Here is a 17,759-nt window from a genome sequence, read left to right as displayed (position 1 = left end):
CTAATTCTACATTAAGGTGAATATGTTTTCACACTGATATTAATTTGTATGAATTTTATTGGGAAATTTAAATTGAAATGCAAAGTTATTAGAAAGTCATAAACATCTCATGGCCTTCGAGATCTACAACAGGTCAATTGAAGGTTAACACAAATGTAAAGAGTAAAACATAGAAGTATTTAATTACAATAATACTCTTTCAAAACACCTTAATTAGGCTTATAACAGACAATAACTTGCATTGGAAATGGCAACATTGTTCCCCTTGGTTCAGTTTCAATTGCAGTTTAAAAAAATGCATGGACTCTAAGTATGCAATAATATGTAACAAAGGCCTGTGCACAAGTCAATTCTCAATGAAATTTTAAATGTTAAAATGCTTAGTGTATTGTTTTAATACCTAAATTTAATCAGTCTTTATAGTTACATGTACATGAAGCAAAGCATTTTCTTAGTAAACAGAAACTACAGAGTAAGGCAGTGTTGTAGTACATGTGCATGTGTTTCTCTAACCTGAGATGATGAGGGTCACTTTGCTGGTTATAAGGGCTCTGGTGGTGTCTCCTGCCCCCAGAGCGTTACCCACACGCACACAAGCTGCCGCATGGACACCCAGAGGAAACTAGATAGGAGTAGTGTCCATTAAAAAACACATTTTATAATCACTGAAGAATGGTTTGTCAGTTAACCCATTAAGGAAGAACACACAGTGTCACTAATGTGAAGCACCAAAAGCTATTTAGATACTAATAGCGCTTAATAGAGAATTTAGATTTTCTTTTTTCCATACGCACAGAGCAGACTGCGACAGGTGAAGATGCATTAAACACAGGCCATGTTTAATGGCAGCATTTCTTTGGCTGTATTGTGAGTTCTGCTATCTGTGCATAGTGCATGATGTGCTTTTACATTTACAGTTACACTGTCGAGCATAAGCAACAAATTGGATGGGATTGTTATGTGTGCCTTTATGTTGTAAATTCTTGTCTTGGATGCCTGTTTAATATTTAGTGAATTTTTTGCAACAGAGCCTGAGAACTCATTTTATTGGGTGGTTTTGTGCTGCACAAATACAGACTATAGAGATTTATTTCTCGTTTAACACTATAAGGATTAGTCTTAAAGTAGGGGTCCTAGAACAGTTATATTATGACAGTCACGCATGGCTGTAAAAAACATGAAATGAGTACAAGTTGTGGGAGAGGCGATGGCAATGTTTTTTGAGTTCAATATATGTTCTCAGTAACTCAAATGACATATGTAAAGAATATTTAGAAGTATTATTTGTTTTTTTCTATTACAGCTCTGTTAAATGTACTTTGTTGATCACTTTGTAAAAGTCATTTCCCTGCCCACTTAGGGAGCCAGCAATGTAGTTTCTGGCTCATCTCTCTTGCCACTAAGCTAAGAGCCAACCTACATGTTTGGTTTTTACAGATTGTTGGTATTTGTGCTCTTAATGATGAAGATATTTACTGTTAATAATTTATAATAATTATTATATCCTGGAGTTGCCAAACCCTATTTATTCTGTTAAGAGGGTATTAAATCAAGGGTATTAGTAGGGAGCTGCAGTAACAGCCTCTGCTATTCAGGTAACATTGCTCTTCAATGTTGGAACATAGCTGTGAGGATTTGGATTGCATTCCGCCACAAGAGCATCAGTGAGATCAGGAACTGATGTTTGATGGTTAGCTTTAGATCACAAATGCCATGGTTTGGATGAAACTCCAGCGCTCCGGTAAACGCAATTTCACTGCACCACAGCCCAATGCTGGGGAGTTTTACACTGCTCTAGCTGATGCATAGTGACCATGCAGCTGCTCTACTGAACCCAATTCTTTTGGTCTAAGGAAGTTATACAACTACCATACACCTCATTAGAAGGGGTGTCCAGATACTTTTGGATATCTGTGTAATAATTATTATAATCTAATTTAAAAGATTTGGTTTCACCAGTAAAGGTCACATTGGTTCCCAATTGGTGGAATGACACTGTTGACAGTCAGGCCTCATTTTCTTTTCAGCCTGAACAATGATAGTAATACTGCACTTCCCCTCTCCAAGCTCCCCTTCTCCCCACCTCATTAACTCCTGTTCTACAGCAACTGCAGAGTCAGACCCTCAGCTGGCTAATGGCTGACAGGTCTGCACACAATGACTGACATACAACACTGCCCTCAGCACACGTCTGTCAATAAGTATTGTAGCTGTGACTCAGCCAAACATCAAATTTACACATTTTATCCCAAATCAGCCAAGACAGCTGGTGCTAGGAGGCTAACATAGCTAACAAGTGGAATGGAAGCTTATATGTCTCTATCAGCACTATGGAATCTACAGCCCATGGCCTGAAGTTTAGAAAAGTGAGCTTGGGACCAAAAGGTTGTTAGCTTGATCCCCAGGACCGGCATTCACAGCTGAGATGCCCTTAAACAAGGTACCTAACCTGTAATTGCTCCCCAAGTGTTGAGGTGGCTCAACACCACTCACCACCTTGGGTGTACGTTCTCACTGCTTAATCACTTGTGAGTGTGTGTGTGTTCACTGCCTCAGATGGGTTAAATGCAGAGGTGGAATTCCGCTGTACTGCTGTACAATGGCTGTAAAGTGAGCTTAGTCATATTCTTGAAGAGCAATGTTCCCAGAAGACTAGAGGCTGTTACTGCAGCAGTGCAAGTCCTGGATTTCTTCAGCCTTGTAAAGTGCATTGTACCTTCATTTGTCCATATTTAGTGATAATTTATAAAGCATAATAGCTCATTTATTAATAAAAAATACAATACTTGGACAAAAATGACCTTTAATATACACTCTATTGACAAAAGTATTGGGACACCTGCTCATTTCTCATTTCTTCCTAAATCAAGGGTATTAAAAAGAGTTCACCCTGCTTTAGGTTGAGTAACTGTCTCTACTGTCCAAATTTTGGCAGTGGGGATTTAACAGCATTTAGCGGCAAGAGCATTAGTGAGGTCAGGATGCACCACCCAACCTCATCCCCAGCTCCCCAGTTCATCCTAAAAGTATTGGATGGAGCACCACAGTTCCAATGCTCCACAGCTCAGTGCATTAGGCATGGTGCCAATAGGTTTGTGTTTATATTCTCCTGAGAGTCCTATTCTGTTGAAAATACTTTACTCTACTGTGTGTCACATGCATTTGCACATCTGTGTCAGCCATGGTTGCAACCTAAAGTAGCTCAATGCATTCATTAAAAGGGGTGTCCACAAACATTTGGGCAAAGGTGGACTGTTGCTATGTTGTTTAGATCATTTGAAAAAGCTCTTTTAAAGCAAAAGTAGGCCAAAAAGCAACTATACAACTGTCGACTTCCCTTAAGTGTAGTTGATCAGACTAGACATTTAGATGGACGAAAGCTTGGACATACCTCAGGCTTCTAGAAGGCAGCACAATTGCTCTTTATCACACTAGCAATGATTATATGCAACATAGTCAATGATTCTAGCAAGAGTGTCAGAAACCACATATACAAGTCTACTTCACATTACATACCAGCTTATTAATCAAAGTGTGTGATGAATTAAGGATGCAGTTTACACAGAGCTAACTGATGACTATATGCTCCTTTTAATTATTAGCTACACCAGCCTTGTAGCTCTGGAGCTAACAGACCTAAAGAAACAACCTTAAGCCACTGATCACAGATCATCTATTACACGTAGGGAAAGGGGAAATGGGGTAATTGTGGTTTTTGGCTCTTTTTGGCTCTTTGGCTCTAACAGATCCTCACCATGTATGTTATAGCTCCCAATTCCAGCAGAACATGTTGGGCAGCTAGGTCCACCTCTCCCAGCATACCTACCAATGAGAAGAGAGGATGGTGTTTAGGAGCACAGTCCAATTTGAGAAGGTGTGAGTAGAAATCAGTATTGCATCATCAAGATCATCAAGAGTTAAAACAGTTAGGGAGTAAATATACTATCTATCATAAAAATCAAGCACACTGAAAACACACACACACCTGCAAGGAAACCGCCGATTTCGTAGATCCACCACTCAAAGCAGAGCATGAGTGTGCTAGGGATGGCGAGCTGCATGAAGGAGTCCCACTCCTGCAGTGATGCAGTGGTCCAGCCTGCGGGGGGCGACACACCCACACTCATTCATCAGCTCAGTCATTCATGAAACTCTGCAGATAGACCTGGCATGCAGGCATAGGCCAAAAGCAATTAGTTATAAACAATTATAGATGAACATTGTCACGTCATAACTGTGTGCATGTTTTTAATTGAAGAATAGTAAACACAGCTTCTGCAGCAGAATAATCATACAATATAATATTTTCAGCATGTATTTTTACTCTAATTACAGTTACTCTTTGGCAATCTTGCAAATGCTTTTTCTAGCAGCTAAAAGTCTGTCTTAAAAAAGTTATCATCATAGTTATCATTTTTTCTCTCTCTTATCTTTATAGACGAACAGATTGTTGAGGTAGTCTTTAGGTCAGGGAACTGTGAGGGCCACCCCAAAATGTGTCTCTTCAAGTAGTTCATGGTGGTTTACATACACTATATGGGCAAAAGTATTGGTACACACCTCTTAATCATTAAATCCAGGTGTTTCATTCAGTCCAATTGGCCCAGGTGTATGAATTCCAGCATGGTACTGTAAGGATGCCAGTGTTACAACAAGTCAGCTGGTGAAATTTCTTCCCTCCTAGATATTCGTTTGGAAACCACAGCAACTGAGCCCCGAAGTCGAGTGCTAAGGCGCATAATACATGAAAGTTGTCAACGCTTTGCTGTCTCAATAACTGCAGAGCTCCAAACATCCTCTGGCCTTAACATTAGCACAAAAACTGTGCTTCTGCAAACCTTACATCATCAAGAACAATGCAGAGCAACAGATGGAGTGGTGTAAAACACACCACCACAGGACTCTGAACAGTGAAAATGTTTTCTGCGCAGTGACGAATCACGCTTCTCTATCTGGCAGTCTGATGGACGAGTCTGGGTTTGGTGAATGCCGGGAGAATGTTACCTGCATTACCTGCCTGACTGCATTGTGCCAACTGTAAAGATAGATGGAGGAGGGATAATGCTATGGCCTTGTTTTTCAGGGGTTAGGGCTTAGTCCCAGTAAAGAAAAATCTTAATGCTTTAGCAGACCAAGACATTTTGGACCATTGTATGCTTCCAACTTTTTGGGGAACAGTTTGGGGAAGGCCCTTTTCAGTTCCAGCATGACTGCACCCCAGTGCTCAAAGCAACGTCAATAGAGGTTGGGTGAGTTTGGTGTGGAAGAACCTGACTGGCCGGCACAGAGCCCGGACCTCAACCCCATCGAAACACCTCTGGGGTAAAGAAGAATGGAGATTGAAGACCAGACCCTCTCATCCAACATCAGTGTCTGATTTCACAAATGCTTTTCTGGGTGAGGAGCTTCCCACAAACACACTCCAAAATCTTGCAGAAAGGCTTCCCAGAAGAGCTGCAAAAGGGGGACCAACTCCATATGTATGACTGTAGATTTAAAATGGGATGTCGTAAAAGCTCATGTAGGTGTAGTGAGTACTTTTGTCCGTGTAGTGTATTTTTGACATGTTATCTGGGAGTTATGGTTCTTATTATGGCTGTTAACCTGGTACCTACCATTAGGAAGATTGTAAGGGACTATACCATTATTAAATCCACCCAGACCCAACCGTTTAGCAAAAAGACGAAAGAGGAAAACATAACTTTCAGTCCTTGAACCATTTTTGTCCTAAAGAAAAATTACGGCCTATCACAGAGTTCAGGGGCTGTATGACAACCCCTTTCTTATTCAGGTGTTCAAGCACCATCTATGTGCCCTTCAGCAAGGTCCGCATTGGACTAGACTCAGCAACTGGTCTTACACCCAAAATTCCTTGAGGTACAGTCAAGCACCACTGAGTGTAGATGTCTGCCCAACATGATAGCAAAGAAGGAGTTCAGATATTTTTCTCTGTATTGCCTGCACAACAGTCTATGCCAGCTGCACACTTTTAAACTAACAGTCTTCAAGCTCTCTTGTGCTCTATATACACATTATGATGCCATCACCTACATTAGGTCTAGAAGGCAGGACATAATTGGCCAAAAAAGTGATGTTCATCTAATTTTTGCTATGAATTCAAAACATATTCATTTCATTTAGAAACCTATGAAAAATATATCAAGGTGATTCACTGATAATACATGTGCAACAGACAAAATACCCACAATAATACAGGAAACAATCTCCAACTTCACTTTATCAGCATGTCAGCTCTGAAGCCCCCCCAGCACTCATTCAAGCATCATATCTTAACTGTCAGTCAAGTGCTAAACTCAAATACTAACATTTAGAATTACACTTAATATCACACTTAAGACAATGGGCCTCGTTCACCAATATCATCCTAAGAATTCTCTATAATTTGTTCTTGTGAAAGGTCTGAACACAACGTCTATGCCAGACTCATAACGTGTTTTTCCTCGTAAACTGAACAAATCCCAGATAAAAAAAATACATTGGTATATGTCAGAATTTGAAAACTAGGTGGGTTTTAAGAAGAAATTTCTTCTTAAGAATGATTAATCAATAAGACCAAGGGTAGCCACTGTTGAATAAAAAGGCTCATGTCCTTCCACAATCAGACACTAGGGGTCAGAATAACCCCTTGCATATTGTGTGTTGTGTTGGTTTATGTATATTTCTCACCACCCCATGTCCTGACATGCAGCTTTTTCCAACGAATGTAGCCGAACAGCAGGAGGCAGATGGAGATCTGAGAGATACAGTTGGCTGCAGCAGAGCCCCTGCAGAAACACACACACACACACACACACAGTTAAAGCAGTGTCACAGTGTTCTTTAAAGCATGGTGTAGATGGATCAAACCTAACCATAAATCATGAAAAGATGTACTCATCTCTAAAGTGTTTGTTTTGACCCAAAAACAGTGGAAGCAATATCATATTTTGCTCTGCAATAAGTGCGGCAATAACCCAATAACTGAAGACACACCTACAGAGCTACAGATTTGACAGATAGAAATTAGGCTGAAAAAGACAGATGTATTTTTGAAAGAAAAATAAAATGAGTTAAACCTGGCAGGTTTTTTTACCCACTGCTAGGTCAATGATTCTAAACTATAACTAAACATACACATATTATATAATACAAAAATAAATAAATTAAATGTGTTTCCAGTTCATTTGAACTCAATTTAATCATATATTCAGAGTAAATTATTAGAATGTCCTCATATCATTTGCAAGACTCTAACTAGGGCAATATTTCATAAATATCAATATATTCAAAACTTTTTTATACTATAAATAAAAAAATACCATATAATTGATATCACACCTGTCACACAGATTACCATCTGTGTGTGATTTAATTTTTTTTAAAGTGCATGAAACAATACAGTTAAAGAAGCAGCATGACGGAGTGCAACTGTCTCACGTTTATAACTAAAAATGTAGACACACTGTTACATATTTACTATGGAAATATACTGCAAGCTGTGTTGGGTGTTACAAATACATACTGATAGCTTAACATCATACTTTGTTAGATTTGTCATCATATTGTATTGTATATTGCTATTTCTCTTAAGCACATCGATATAAGAGTTTGTTTAGTCTTATCGCCCAGCCCGACCCCGTACCTGTTACACATTTAGGCCATTACATTTACATTTACGGCATTTAGCAGACGCTCTTATCCAGAGCGACTTACAAAGTGCTTTGCTATTTACCCAAGAAAGAAACCTTAGCTAGTTAGAATAGACTAATAATTCAAAAGATACCTCTAAGCTTAGACATTACTAAACACAATACAATAAGGCGACCATAGTACTCTATTCGTCCAAGTACTCTCGGAAGAGGTGGGTCTTCAGTTTGCGTTTGAAGACAGCGAGCGACTCGGCCGTTCGGACACCCAGGGGAAGCTCGTTCCACCTGATCTACCATTGCCAGAGACATTGCTAAAATGAGATGATTACCTGCGCTGAACACTGAATGGCTAAACACTGAGTTACAAGAGCTAAATGGCACCCCAATCATGGAAACAGCCAAAAAAAAAACAATTAAGAGCAGTGTGGGTAAGCACACCTACTTTACTCCCAGGCCCATCCATAATATGAGGATGTAGTTGACTGCTACATTCACAATGTTGGCTACAGCTGCTGTGTACATCTGAGGCAGAATGATGCCCTGAAGCATAAAAACAATACCAGCATGTTACTGCTCATTCAGAACATTCCCACTGTCCTTCAGCCTGCAAGACTCAGAAATCAAGTTAGGGTACCTGGTTCTGAAGATATGCCACCTGCAGCTGGTGCAGAAACATGGCCTGCGAACATGATGAACGAAGGGTTATTCTTTTATCGGGCAGGGAAGAATCTCATTGCATGCAAGTTATTATTTTTACTGTTGGCATAATTAGCTGTTACGGATTGACTAAAAGAAATTATGATTATTGTTGTTGTTTTTATTGTGGTATTATTAAATAAATGTGTAAAATAATGCTTAATATGTATACATGTATAAATATTTTATACATGTTTATATATTTATACATATATAAAATACAACAGATATATAATCCAATATACACTGTTATATGATCACATATGTTCCATATTATACATATGGCAAAACATCAAATAATTAAATGCTTAACTATTAAACAGAATTTAGCTCACAGAAATCATCAGGATCATTAACGCAGGGACTTACAGGAACAGCTGGCAGGAAGGAAAGCACATACATCTGTGCGATTCTGAGGAGGGCAGCAAGATGAGATCATAATCACACATCAATTATTGTTGCATTAGTAATACAGACTAAGCATATGCTAAAATACACAATGGCTTAAGCCAGACAGTCTCAAAGTCAGGTCTGGGGACTATGAACACTATGTACATGTATGTGCTTTTCATGTTTTATGCACCTGATCTACCTCAGTAACTAAAGAACCAGTTTTGAGTGCTGGGTCACGTGTGTCGGAGTAGGGAAATTTATCTTTTCATGCCTCAGCATAAAACAAAGGTGGGTTACTGATTGTTTATCTGGTCCAGAGTGCACTCAGACTGTGAGTAGAGGTCAATATTCAATTTCCAAGACTTTTTTTATCCGTCTTTGAAATCTCAAGTCTGTGGAAAACTCTCATTTCTTTACGAGTTTAGCTCAGCACTGTTGTCATTCAGTGCTATTTTGGTTGAAATAAAGCTTCAAATAGGATAAGGCCTAGAGATGTGACTGTGAGCAATATGATCGACACATGTGGTAATAATTAGTCCACTGTGTATTTAAAGTCCATAGAGCAGAGAGCGAGCTCCTAGTAGGATGTTTACAGAAAGAACAGATTTGTGCATGGTTCTGTTCCAAAAACACTGCACCTCTAACATGTCAGGTTTGACCAATGAGTTCCTCACATTGTTGGTCGAATGTGTATATTTAAAACATACACATAAAAAAGATCAATACACTCAATTCAACAATTCACAAACATATTCTTACTGTTTAGGATTAGTTTGTGGACCACTGGGCTTTTTTCTTGCAGGTTTCAAAATGCTGACTCATTTTTCTTACAGAGGGATTGAACTGGGCCACAATGTAGGTCACAGCTTAGACTAATAGATTTCCATTTCTATTGGCATCCTAAACACAAGATCATTTTTGTTTATTATTGATTATTGTACACTCTGGCATGGTTTTAGGAGGATCCTTTGATTGTTAAAGAACGTTTACATCACACGGCTCTGTCATCTAATTTAATTACCTTCTTCTCTGTTGTTTACCTTTTTTATATCTAAAATCGTAATGCCATTATTACACCAAGCCTGGATTATTGTATTGACTTGCTGCTAAGAGAATAAACAAGATCCAGTGAGTTCAGAGAAATTTGACCATCCCAGTATTATCAGCACTATGTTGACTGTCAGTCAAATTCCGTATTGATTACAAAATGCTGCTTTTGACATATAAAGCTGTAAATGGCTTTGCCTCTCAGTACCTATTTAATCTCACCCCCTCAAATGCACCATCATCGGGTGCTGACTTCTTATTAGTACCTAGAATTCTCATTTCTCGTTTTTGATGTTCAAGATGTTCAAGACTCAAGCAAAGTCTCAATTTTTAAGTCTGGGCTGAAAACGTACTTGTTAAGTCATGTTAGTAAGACTGATGAAGCCTGCATAGGTTGTTACTAAAACCATTACTACTAACAATCTACCTTTACGTGCTCATGCTAAAATGGCAACCATATAGATAATAATTATTTTCCTTAGAAAGGACATATTACATTAATCTCTGCTCTTCTGTGCAGTATTAGGGTTCTTTTTCATATTTCATTAATGTATATGCAAGTAATTTCTTAATTTATTGATACTTGTGAAGAATTATTTGTTTTACTATCTGGTGTTAACCAAAGGAGGATGGGTTCTCCTGTTGAGTCTCAGTTCCTCTCAAGGTTCCTTCCTCTTGCTCTGAGAAAGTTTTTGATAGTCACTGTTGTCTCTGTGGTGTTCTTTTAGAAGAGACTTTCATTAGCGTTACAATAGCCTTACTTCACTGCTTTTACAAGAAATATGTCAATATGTTCAATCAGTCTCACCTGGCTACCTCGGCCTCTTGCTGCATAGCCAGCAGAATGGACTCGGAGTTGATGAGAATGGCCCAGCATGGCAGGCAGAAAAGCAGCAGGATCAGAATACTCCTCTGCAGAATCTCTCCCACGCGCTTCAGGTTCTTACTGCCATACGTCTACCAATGCAAATATAAACATCATGTTTAGATGTGTGCTGTACACTGTAAAAAAAAGTGCACAATGAAAGGCCTTCCAGTGACTTGCCAGTTTGTGCAAAATATAACGTTACTGAGTTTCATCACTCAAACACTGAACATAAAATGCCTTTTAGCCCCTTAAACAGCCTATAAGGCCGAAAGTAACTTCTATTACCAAAGAATAGCCCCATGAGTTTGTCCTTGTTACTGAATAATACACCTTAGTGTGTAAGCCTTTCTGCTTTAAGTGGTTAAATACATATGTACCTAAAGAATATTCAGAGGTGTAACTGATATTACCAATTTAAATTACTGTAGTTAACTAGCAGAGCTTACCTGAGACACCAGTGTGTCACACGCCAGGGCCAGGCCACATCCTGTAGCAGCTGTGGTCACATTGATGGTCTGAGAGGAAAGAGAGATATGAAACAGCCCAGTTCTCTAATCACACACTCCTTCCTGTCTTGGAATGCTGGCATTGAATTTTAATCACATGCTAACTGGCGTCTTAAATAAATCCTTTTCCTCAATTAGTCTGCTGGACAAGTAATCCAAAAGCTGTACGACTCCTCTGATGTGAGAGCCACCACATGTGTGAGCATACGTTATCAGTAATAACTTTTTACACCTTTTTTTATCTTCTCAGTGTTGAAACTCTATAAAATAGGATAGGACAGCTAGGATGAGCAAGTTTCTCGCTCATCTGCGTTTTCAATGAACCCAGATTCTTGTGTCACAGGTGATCATATACTCATAAAAAACATGATATTGTGCAGATGTCAGTTGCCTGTAGCTGCTTTTATAATTGCCTGTATTAGTCCTTTAATCAGATCTTGCTTTTCTGACTATTTTCTTTCTCTGCCTGCTGATGCTCTCCTGGTATTCATGCAGTGCTTAATATTGTAGATTAGCAACGATGAGTTGCAGCAGTTTTCCATCATTCATCAAGCGCCAACTGCCAGGAAAATGATGGAGATGTGTATCTGAACACGACTTACCGACCACTTCTACAGGTAAAAAACAGTTTACAGTTTACTACCCATCCTATCTGCTTGGACAGTACGTTCATTTAGTTCAGTTCAGTTCAGTTAGTTCAAACCTGGACTAGCTGGTTTGGCAGTTGGAACAAAACTCCCACAATATTTCACCTTTATGAAATTGATGAACGATTATTCATAATGGCCAATTCAAAAAATAGAATCGAAAAATAGAATAGAATAGAATCGCCTGAAAAAAAACATGCAGCACAAGTAAAAGAGGAAATTTCCCAACGACTAAATACGGACTGGGTTGATTATACCATGCAACCGTATTAAATCTTAAAGAACTCATATTATGATTATGATTATGATATGATATGATCATATTATGACTCATAACATGATTTATCACTGGCCAGAAACATGCTCAATACAAATACCCAAACACAACACCTAGCCAAATGTCTTTTAAGGTGCACGTATTTGTCACTGTACAGTGTACACTGTACAGCGAAATGTGTCCTCCGCATTTAACCCATCTGGTAGTGAACACACACTCACACACACACATGTGTTAGGGGCAGTGAGTACACACACACCCAGAGCGGTGGGCAGCCAACTCCAGCGCCCGGGGAGCAGAGAGGGTAAAGGGCCTTGCTCAAGGGCCTAACAGTGGCAGCTTGCCAAGCCCGGGAATCGAACCCACAACCCTGTTATCGATATCCCGGCGCTCTAACCACTGAGCCACCACTGCCCCAAATGTCTGCAAATGTACCATGGAGCAAGCTTTTTTTGCCCTGTTATTTTACATGTATGCAGTGCCACTTTGTCTAAATTAGACTGAAAAGTATTTTCTAGACCGTAAGTTAATCTAGACTGAAGTCGATACATCTGAAAGGTTTTCAATAAATTGTAGGGCTGTCAATGGTGTAATTGAGCGCATTAGACAATAGCGGGAGGACAGATGTAACTTGTAAGAAATTAGGTAGCAGGAGACTGCTGAGCTTTGAGGAAGAATATTTAGGTTATTGATGCTAACACCCAGTGTCATGGTATGATTACAGTAAAATGTAGGTCCAGTTACGTTACGAACAAAGCTAAGATTGGAAATGCCTTTGTTAATGGATTGTCTGTCTATTTCATCAGTGTTAAGCCTGCGGCAAAATCACTAAATTCTGTTAGAAATTAGAGAGCCAGACCCTAGAGGCCTGTAAATATAATTGAATGAGAACACATTATTTTTTGTAATCAGACTGGATGTTTTAATAGAAAGACTTTCAAAAGAAGTAAAGGTGTCACAGTGTTTCTGATTAAGAAAGTCTATTTGGTTAATTACACATACTCCATCTCCTCTGCCTGAAAATCCTGGGACGTGTACATAATTATAGCCTGCAGGGCTGTCGCTGTAGCTCCCTTTACAGCAATGCTCAGAATGCAGCTTGGGCTTGTGCTGCATTATGAAATGCATTGTGACACACGCACAAAACCCAGTCTGCATACCTCAAAGCGTCTACGTTCACGTCCTTGTTAGAAGTACGTTTCGGGCCTGACCTCAAATGCTTCCAGACAGCAGAGACATTGTTTATATCTGAAATTTACTTCTTTAGTTTAGATCGGGAGATGCTAAGCTAGCATTGCTAACAAACACTGGACTAAGATTGTCACCAATCTCATCTCTTTAGATACACTTTCTTTAATGTCTCTTTAATTCGCTGAAAAATGCAACCAGATCTTCATTTTATGTGCAGACAAATCTGTGTAGTTTAGAACATCATGGGGTTTACTTTAGCCAATAAGAAAATATGAATCATTTGTTTTAAAACTTTTAGATTTGATGACAACAGAATGGCTGCAGATTTTGGGAGTGTATTTAAAAAGATGAGATAATATTTGGAGAGGTGACAGTCCCATTTATGGGTTTGTTAGCGGCATTAGCCTAGCATCTCCTGCATGTATCCTGGGTCAGTAATCAATCATGTTTTTTTTTATATTATACTCGTAAATATTGATATTCCTCGAAAGGTGCAAAAAAAAGTTATTTTGGAGAGATGCCACAGAAGAACGTTTCAGTACCTTTCAGTGGATGGGAACAGTAATCCACTATAAGATTACTGTTAAGAGTGTACTAGGCAGCAACTTTACAAGGTGTGCTCTTACAGGTCATAAAATAATATCTTTGATGAGAGGAAGCTGATGTATCAGCATTCTGGAGGTGCACAGTGAGCATACATGGAAAGCTATAAAGCTATACTGAAAGCTATAAAATGTATGGTCTTATAAATGCTTGTGTAATTAGCCCACAGGAACCACAACTCGAGGCATAATAAGGATTAGTGTATGTTACCGCAGAGGCGAGGGCATATCCAGCCAACTCCGCATTCCCCAGGTGACCAACAAATATGGTGCTGACAAATGGCTGAAGGAAGCTTAAGATCCGGGAAACAAGCTGCAAAACATAAACAATGAAAACACTGAAGCATTAGAACTCAGTGGGGGGGAATTTACCCACTCAACTTCAATTTACCCACTTAAACCACTTAAAACTTTAAACCAGCCATGGAGGAACACAACAACTGTGATTGTAGCATTTTCTGGAAGTGTGTACATGACATTTGGTATGTTTCTGATTTAATTTCATTACTGTTATTACTATATCTATTGCAACAAAATTACAACTATATACAGGTGGACAAAATAACAGACTACTTTCTGAATAGGGTAAGCAGCTACTAGAGGTCTGACACGGCCTAATCATAACTGCAGGTGTTTTGGTTACAAAAACTGGCAATTTTGTTCAGTGTAACAAAGAGAGCCACCTTAAAAAGCTCTAAAACACAGGCAAGGCTTGTATCTCAGGAGTTGAATTTCGGAATTAGGAGAAAATTCCTTAAGTCTTACTTTAACTGCAAACAGGGCTAAGCCGTCTCTAATCAGAATATTTCTTTTCCTCTGGTAATTCTGATACAGAGAGGTTGAACATGGTCATGTAAAAAGTATGACTGTTTTTGGAACAAAAGGCTGCACAACCTTTGCAAGAAGGCCTTAAGTATATTAATGAACAAACAGAGATTCAGTGAATTAGCTTAAGAAGTCAATGACTCAGTATATTAACCTAACAAGATAACAGTCCAGTGTGATGATTCAGTATATTAACGTAATGAGCCGATGATGATTCACTGCATTACCTTAATAAGTCAAATATGAATAAGTAAAAGCTAATTACCTGCTATATTAACTTAATGAACCAGTACTGATTCAGTATATTACCTTAACAAGTCAACGATTCAGTATATTAACACATGTGATGATTAAGTAAATAACATGATCGTCAATGTTACATTACATTGCAAATTTGTGTATGTTAAGCCAACACTGTTAATATTGAACACACAGTGTTGATGTAACACTAACAGACAGGCGTGTTTCCTGTTTAGCTTAAAAAGTAGTTTATAGGGAAAAAACGTACGTATTCTTACAGCACAACATGCAGCGCAACACTCATCATCTGTCTCTGAGCAAATGTGTGCTTCCCACATGCAATGCCTGAGCTTTTGGAGCTGGAGGAAAGCATGGCTGAGAGAAAATCCTTTAACCATTTCCAGAACACAGCACAAAGCTGCTCTCTAAGGCAGGTTGGTGAAAAGAAATTCATTGTTTAAACTTTGTTATCTCAAAGCACCCAAACGATCCAGCGGAAATGCAGCCAATAGTGTTGCGATCAAATCAGCCAAAAATAGTGCTGTTTTAAATGCCAAGCAATAGATTTGGCCTAGATCCAACCCAGCATCTCTCAGTTACCAGAGCAACACGGTGGCGGCAGCATCATTTAGCTGGAATTTGAAAGCTTGAAGGACGAAAGGACAAAACAAGACAAATGTAAAAAAGAAAGGTGTTTCTGTCGAAACACGAAAACACGAAATACCAGCAGCGAAAAAACAGGAAAGACAGTGAAATACAAAGAAAAGCTGCTTAGGTTACTTTGGTATTCTGTCTCTCTACTCTGAATCACACAGGTTTTAACAGACTGGCCAAGGAATTTAGAAAAGCTTGAGCAAATCTTTTCAGAAGAACAGAATTCTTAATATTTACACATTTAAAAACATCAATGGTTAAAGACCAAGCCCCCAAACCACCGCGCACAGACCGAGACCTACATCAGTCTTAACTGTCTTAACTTAGTTTGTGTCTGAATACTTTAATACTTCAATACTTTCATTTTTCTTTATTAGGCTTAAGCATCAGTTTTAAATACATTAAATACAAAATTCTAATAAACAGAAGAATGAATAATTACAAAACGGTATGATTATTATTTGAAATATTCGAAAGATTTTATAAGATGTTATTATGATGATGAGATGGGACATGTCATGCTTTAATAACTGATTGTTTAAATAAATCTCCACATTTTAAACAAAAAAGAATCATTTTTGTAAGTGAGTAAGAAGTGAAAACTGGCAGATGTGATGATCCTGTTTATTTGGAATACAGTCTAGAATGGGTTGTTCAGAAGGTATCCTCAGTACAGTTACAGATTATGAATATGATCTTGTGATATTATACAGTATATTTAAATACGTCACCATTGAGCTGATAAAGTAATCCATTGTATTTATGCTAAAATTAGATTGTATTTAGATTGTATTTAGAAAAGCATGTGGAATATCTTTGATATCTCGTAGGTGCAGTACCACTCTGATGTATTCATCACATTAAACAGTTTTCATTTTAGAGGTTTATTAAACTGGGTCTAGAATTTAATACGTTTTCGGCTGAACTACACCCACGTGTGTACTATTCACAGCAAAGACGATCGTGCGCAGGGGGAGCTTATAACGAAACATTTGGGTTTCAGCTGATGTGCAGAAAAAGTACAGAGTACATAGTAAAGGAACATTTTACTATGACTATGATAACTGTCATCATAAAACCACAGTGGAACCATTGATGCAGTTATGCTTGGCATGATTAGATAATATTAGATAATGCAGTAGCTCATTTGTGCAGCACTGTATGAAAGATGAATGTGCTTTACAGATGTGTGGGTGAAAAATGCCACAGCTTGTGAGTGAAACATCGTATTCATTGAGTATTTCGGCAGAATTGTTTTTGGCAGAGTTGTGGGGCCCAGTGTAAGATCTTTTCATGGGGCCCTAAATCCCTGCCAGTGCCTGTGGTTATACTGGCTCTTTCTGTTTAGGATAGAAGACATTTATAAATATTTCGAATTAAATTTTCATATCTCTTAGAATAGATCCTACACCTGTTTAGGACAGGGTTTCCTAAAGATAACCCCAAAGGACATTTGATGTGGATCTGAAAGTCCTCCCTTTAAAAACAATGTTTTGTAGGAATTCTTAAAAACAGCTTAGAGCATAATGGTATTAAACACATTAACCTTCTTTATTTCTGTAATATTTTGTGGTTTTGATCTCAAACCCTGCACAATCCCTGCACACAAAAGTCTGGCTACACCTGGGTTAGCATGTAAGACTTGTATTAATATTTGATCAATAATGATTACGTTTACAGCTCACCAAAAAAATAGATCCAAGAACTTCCACCCGTTCTTTATACCATAGACTTATAAAATAGCATCACTTGATACTCAAAATGTGTACTAACGTTGCGCAAGACTTGCTGTTGCCTTTAAAAAGTTAAACCCCCGGCTGTGTGAGATGTGTGTGAGAATGCGGGACTCACCAGAGGCCCGGTTAGGCGCAGGACATGATTGAGTTCCTCTCTGTAGGCCAGGGGCACCCAGTGTCGGACAAAGCCACAGCGGAGCACTCCCGAACTGGGCGCCGTTGCCTCGGTGACCTGCCCGCTGCCCGTCAGGGGGCTTGAAGCCTCCTGGATCCCAGCTTTATCCATTCAACTGTGGAAAGAGGGGAGAGGGGGAGGCACAGGGAGAGGGGAAAGAGAGAGAGCGAGAGCGAGCAAGGGAGAGAGAGAGAGGGGGGGAGCAAAGACGAGAAGGAGAGAGGTCCTATCCGAAAGTGAGTCCAAAACCGTG

At 38.9% G+C, this 17,759-nt stretch overlaps 1 protein-coding gene across 1 annotated transcript in view; it reads right to left on the bottom strand.

Annotated features, from left to right (window-relative positions):
• The window catches only part of slc47a1 (solute carrier family 47 member 1), a 23,818-nt gene extending 6,059 nt beyond the window's left edge, over positions 1-17,759 (bottom strand). The window contains exons 1-11 of the mRNA XM_072662599.1: positions 17,447-17,759; positions 14,088-14,189; positions 11,100-11,168; positions 10,594-10,742; positions 8,715-8,757; positions 8,284-8,328; positions 8,092-8,189; positions 6,688-6,785; positions 3,986-4,099; positions 3,755-3,822; positions 514-622 (exon numbers count right to left, since the gene is read on the bottom strand). Coding sequence (XP_072518700.1) covers positions 514-622; positions 3,755-3,822; positions 3,986-4,099; positions 6,688-6,785; positions 8,092-8,189; positions 8,284-8,328; positions 8,715-8,757; positions 10,594-10,742; positions 11,100-11,168; positions 14,088-14,189; positions 17,447-17,617 — 1,066 coding nt within the window. The 5' untranslated portion in view covers positions 17,618-17,759. The remainder of the gene's footprint in view (positions 1-513; positions 623-3,754; positions 3,823-3,985; positions 4,100-6,687; positions 6,786-8,091; positions 8,190-8,283; positions 8,329-8,714; positions 8,758-10,593; positions 10,743-11,099; positions 11,169-14,087; positions 14,190-17,446) is intronic.

This window comes from Salminus brasiliensis, chromosome 18 (assembly GCF_030463535.1).
Source record: "Salminus brasiliensis chromosome 18, fSalBra1.hap2, whole genome shotgun sequence".
Lineage (NCBI taxonomy): Eukaryota > Metazoa > Chordata > Actinopteri > Characiformes > Bryconidae > Salminus > Salminus brasiliensis.
This window is presented reverse-complemented; position numbering and strand designations above follow the sequence as displayed.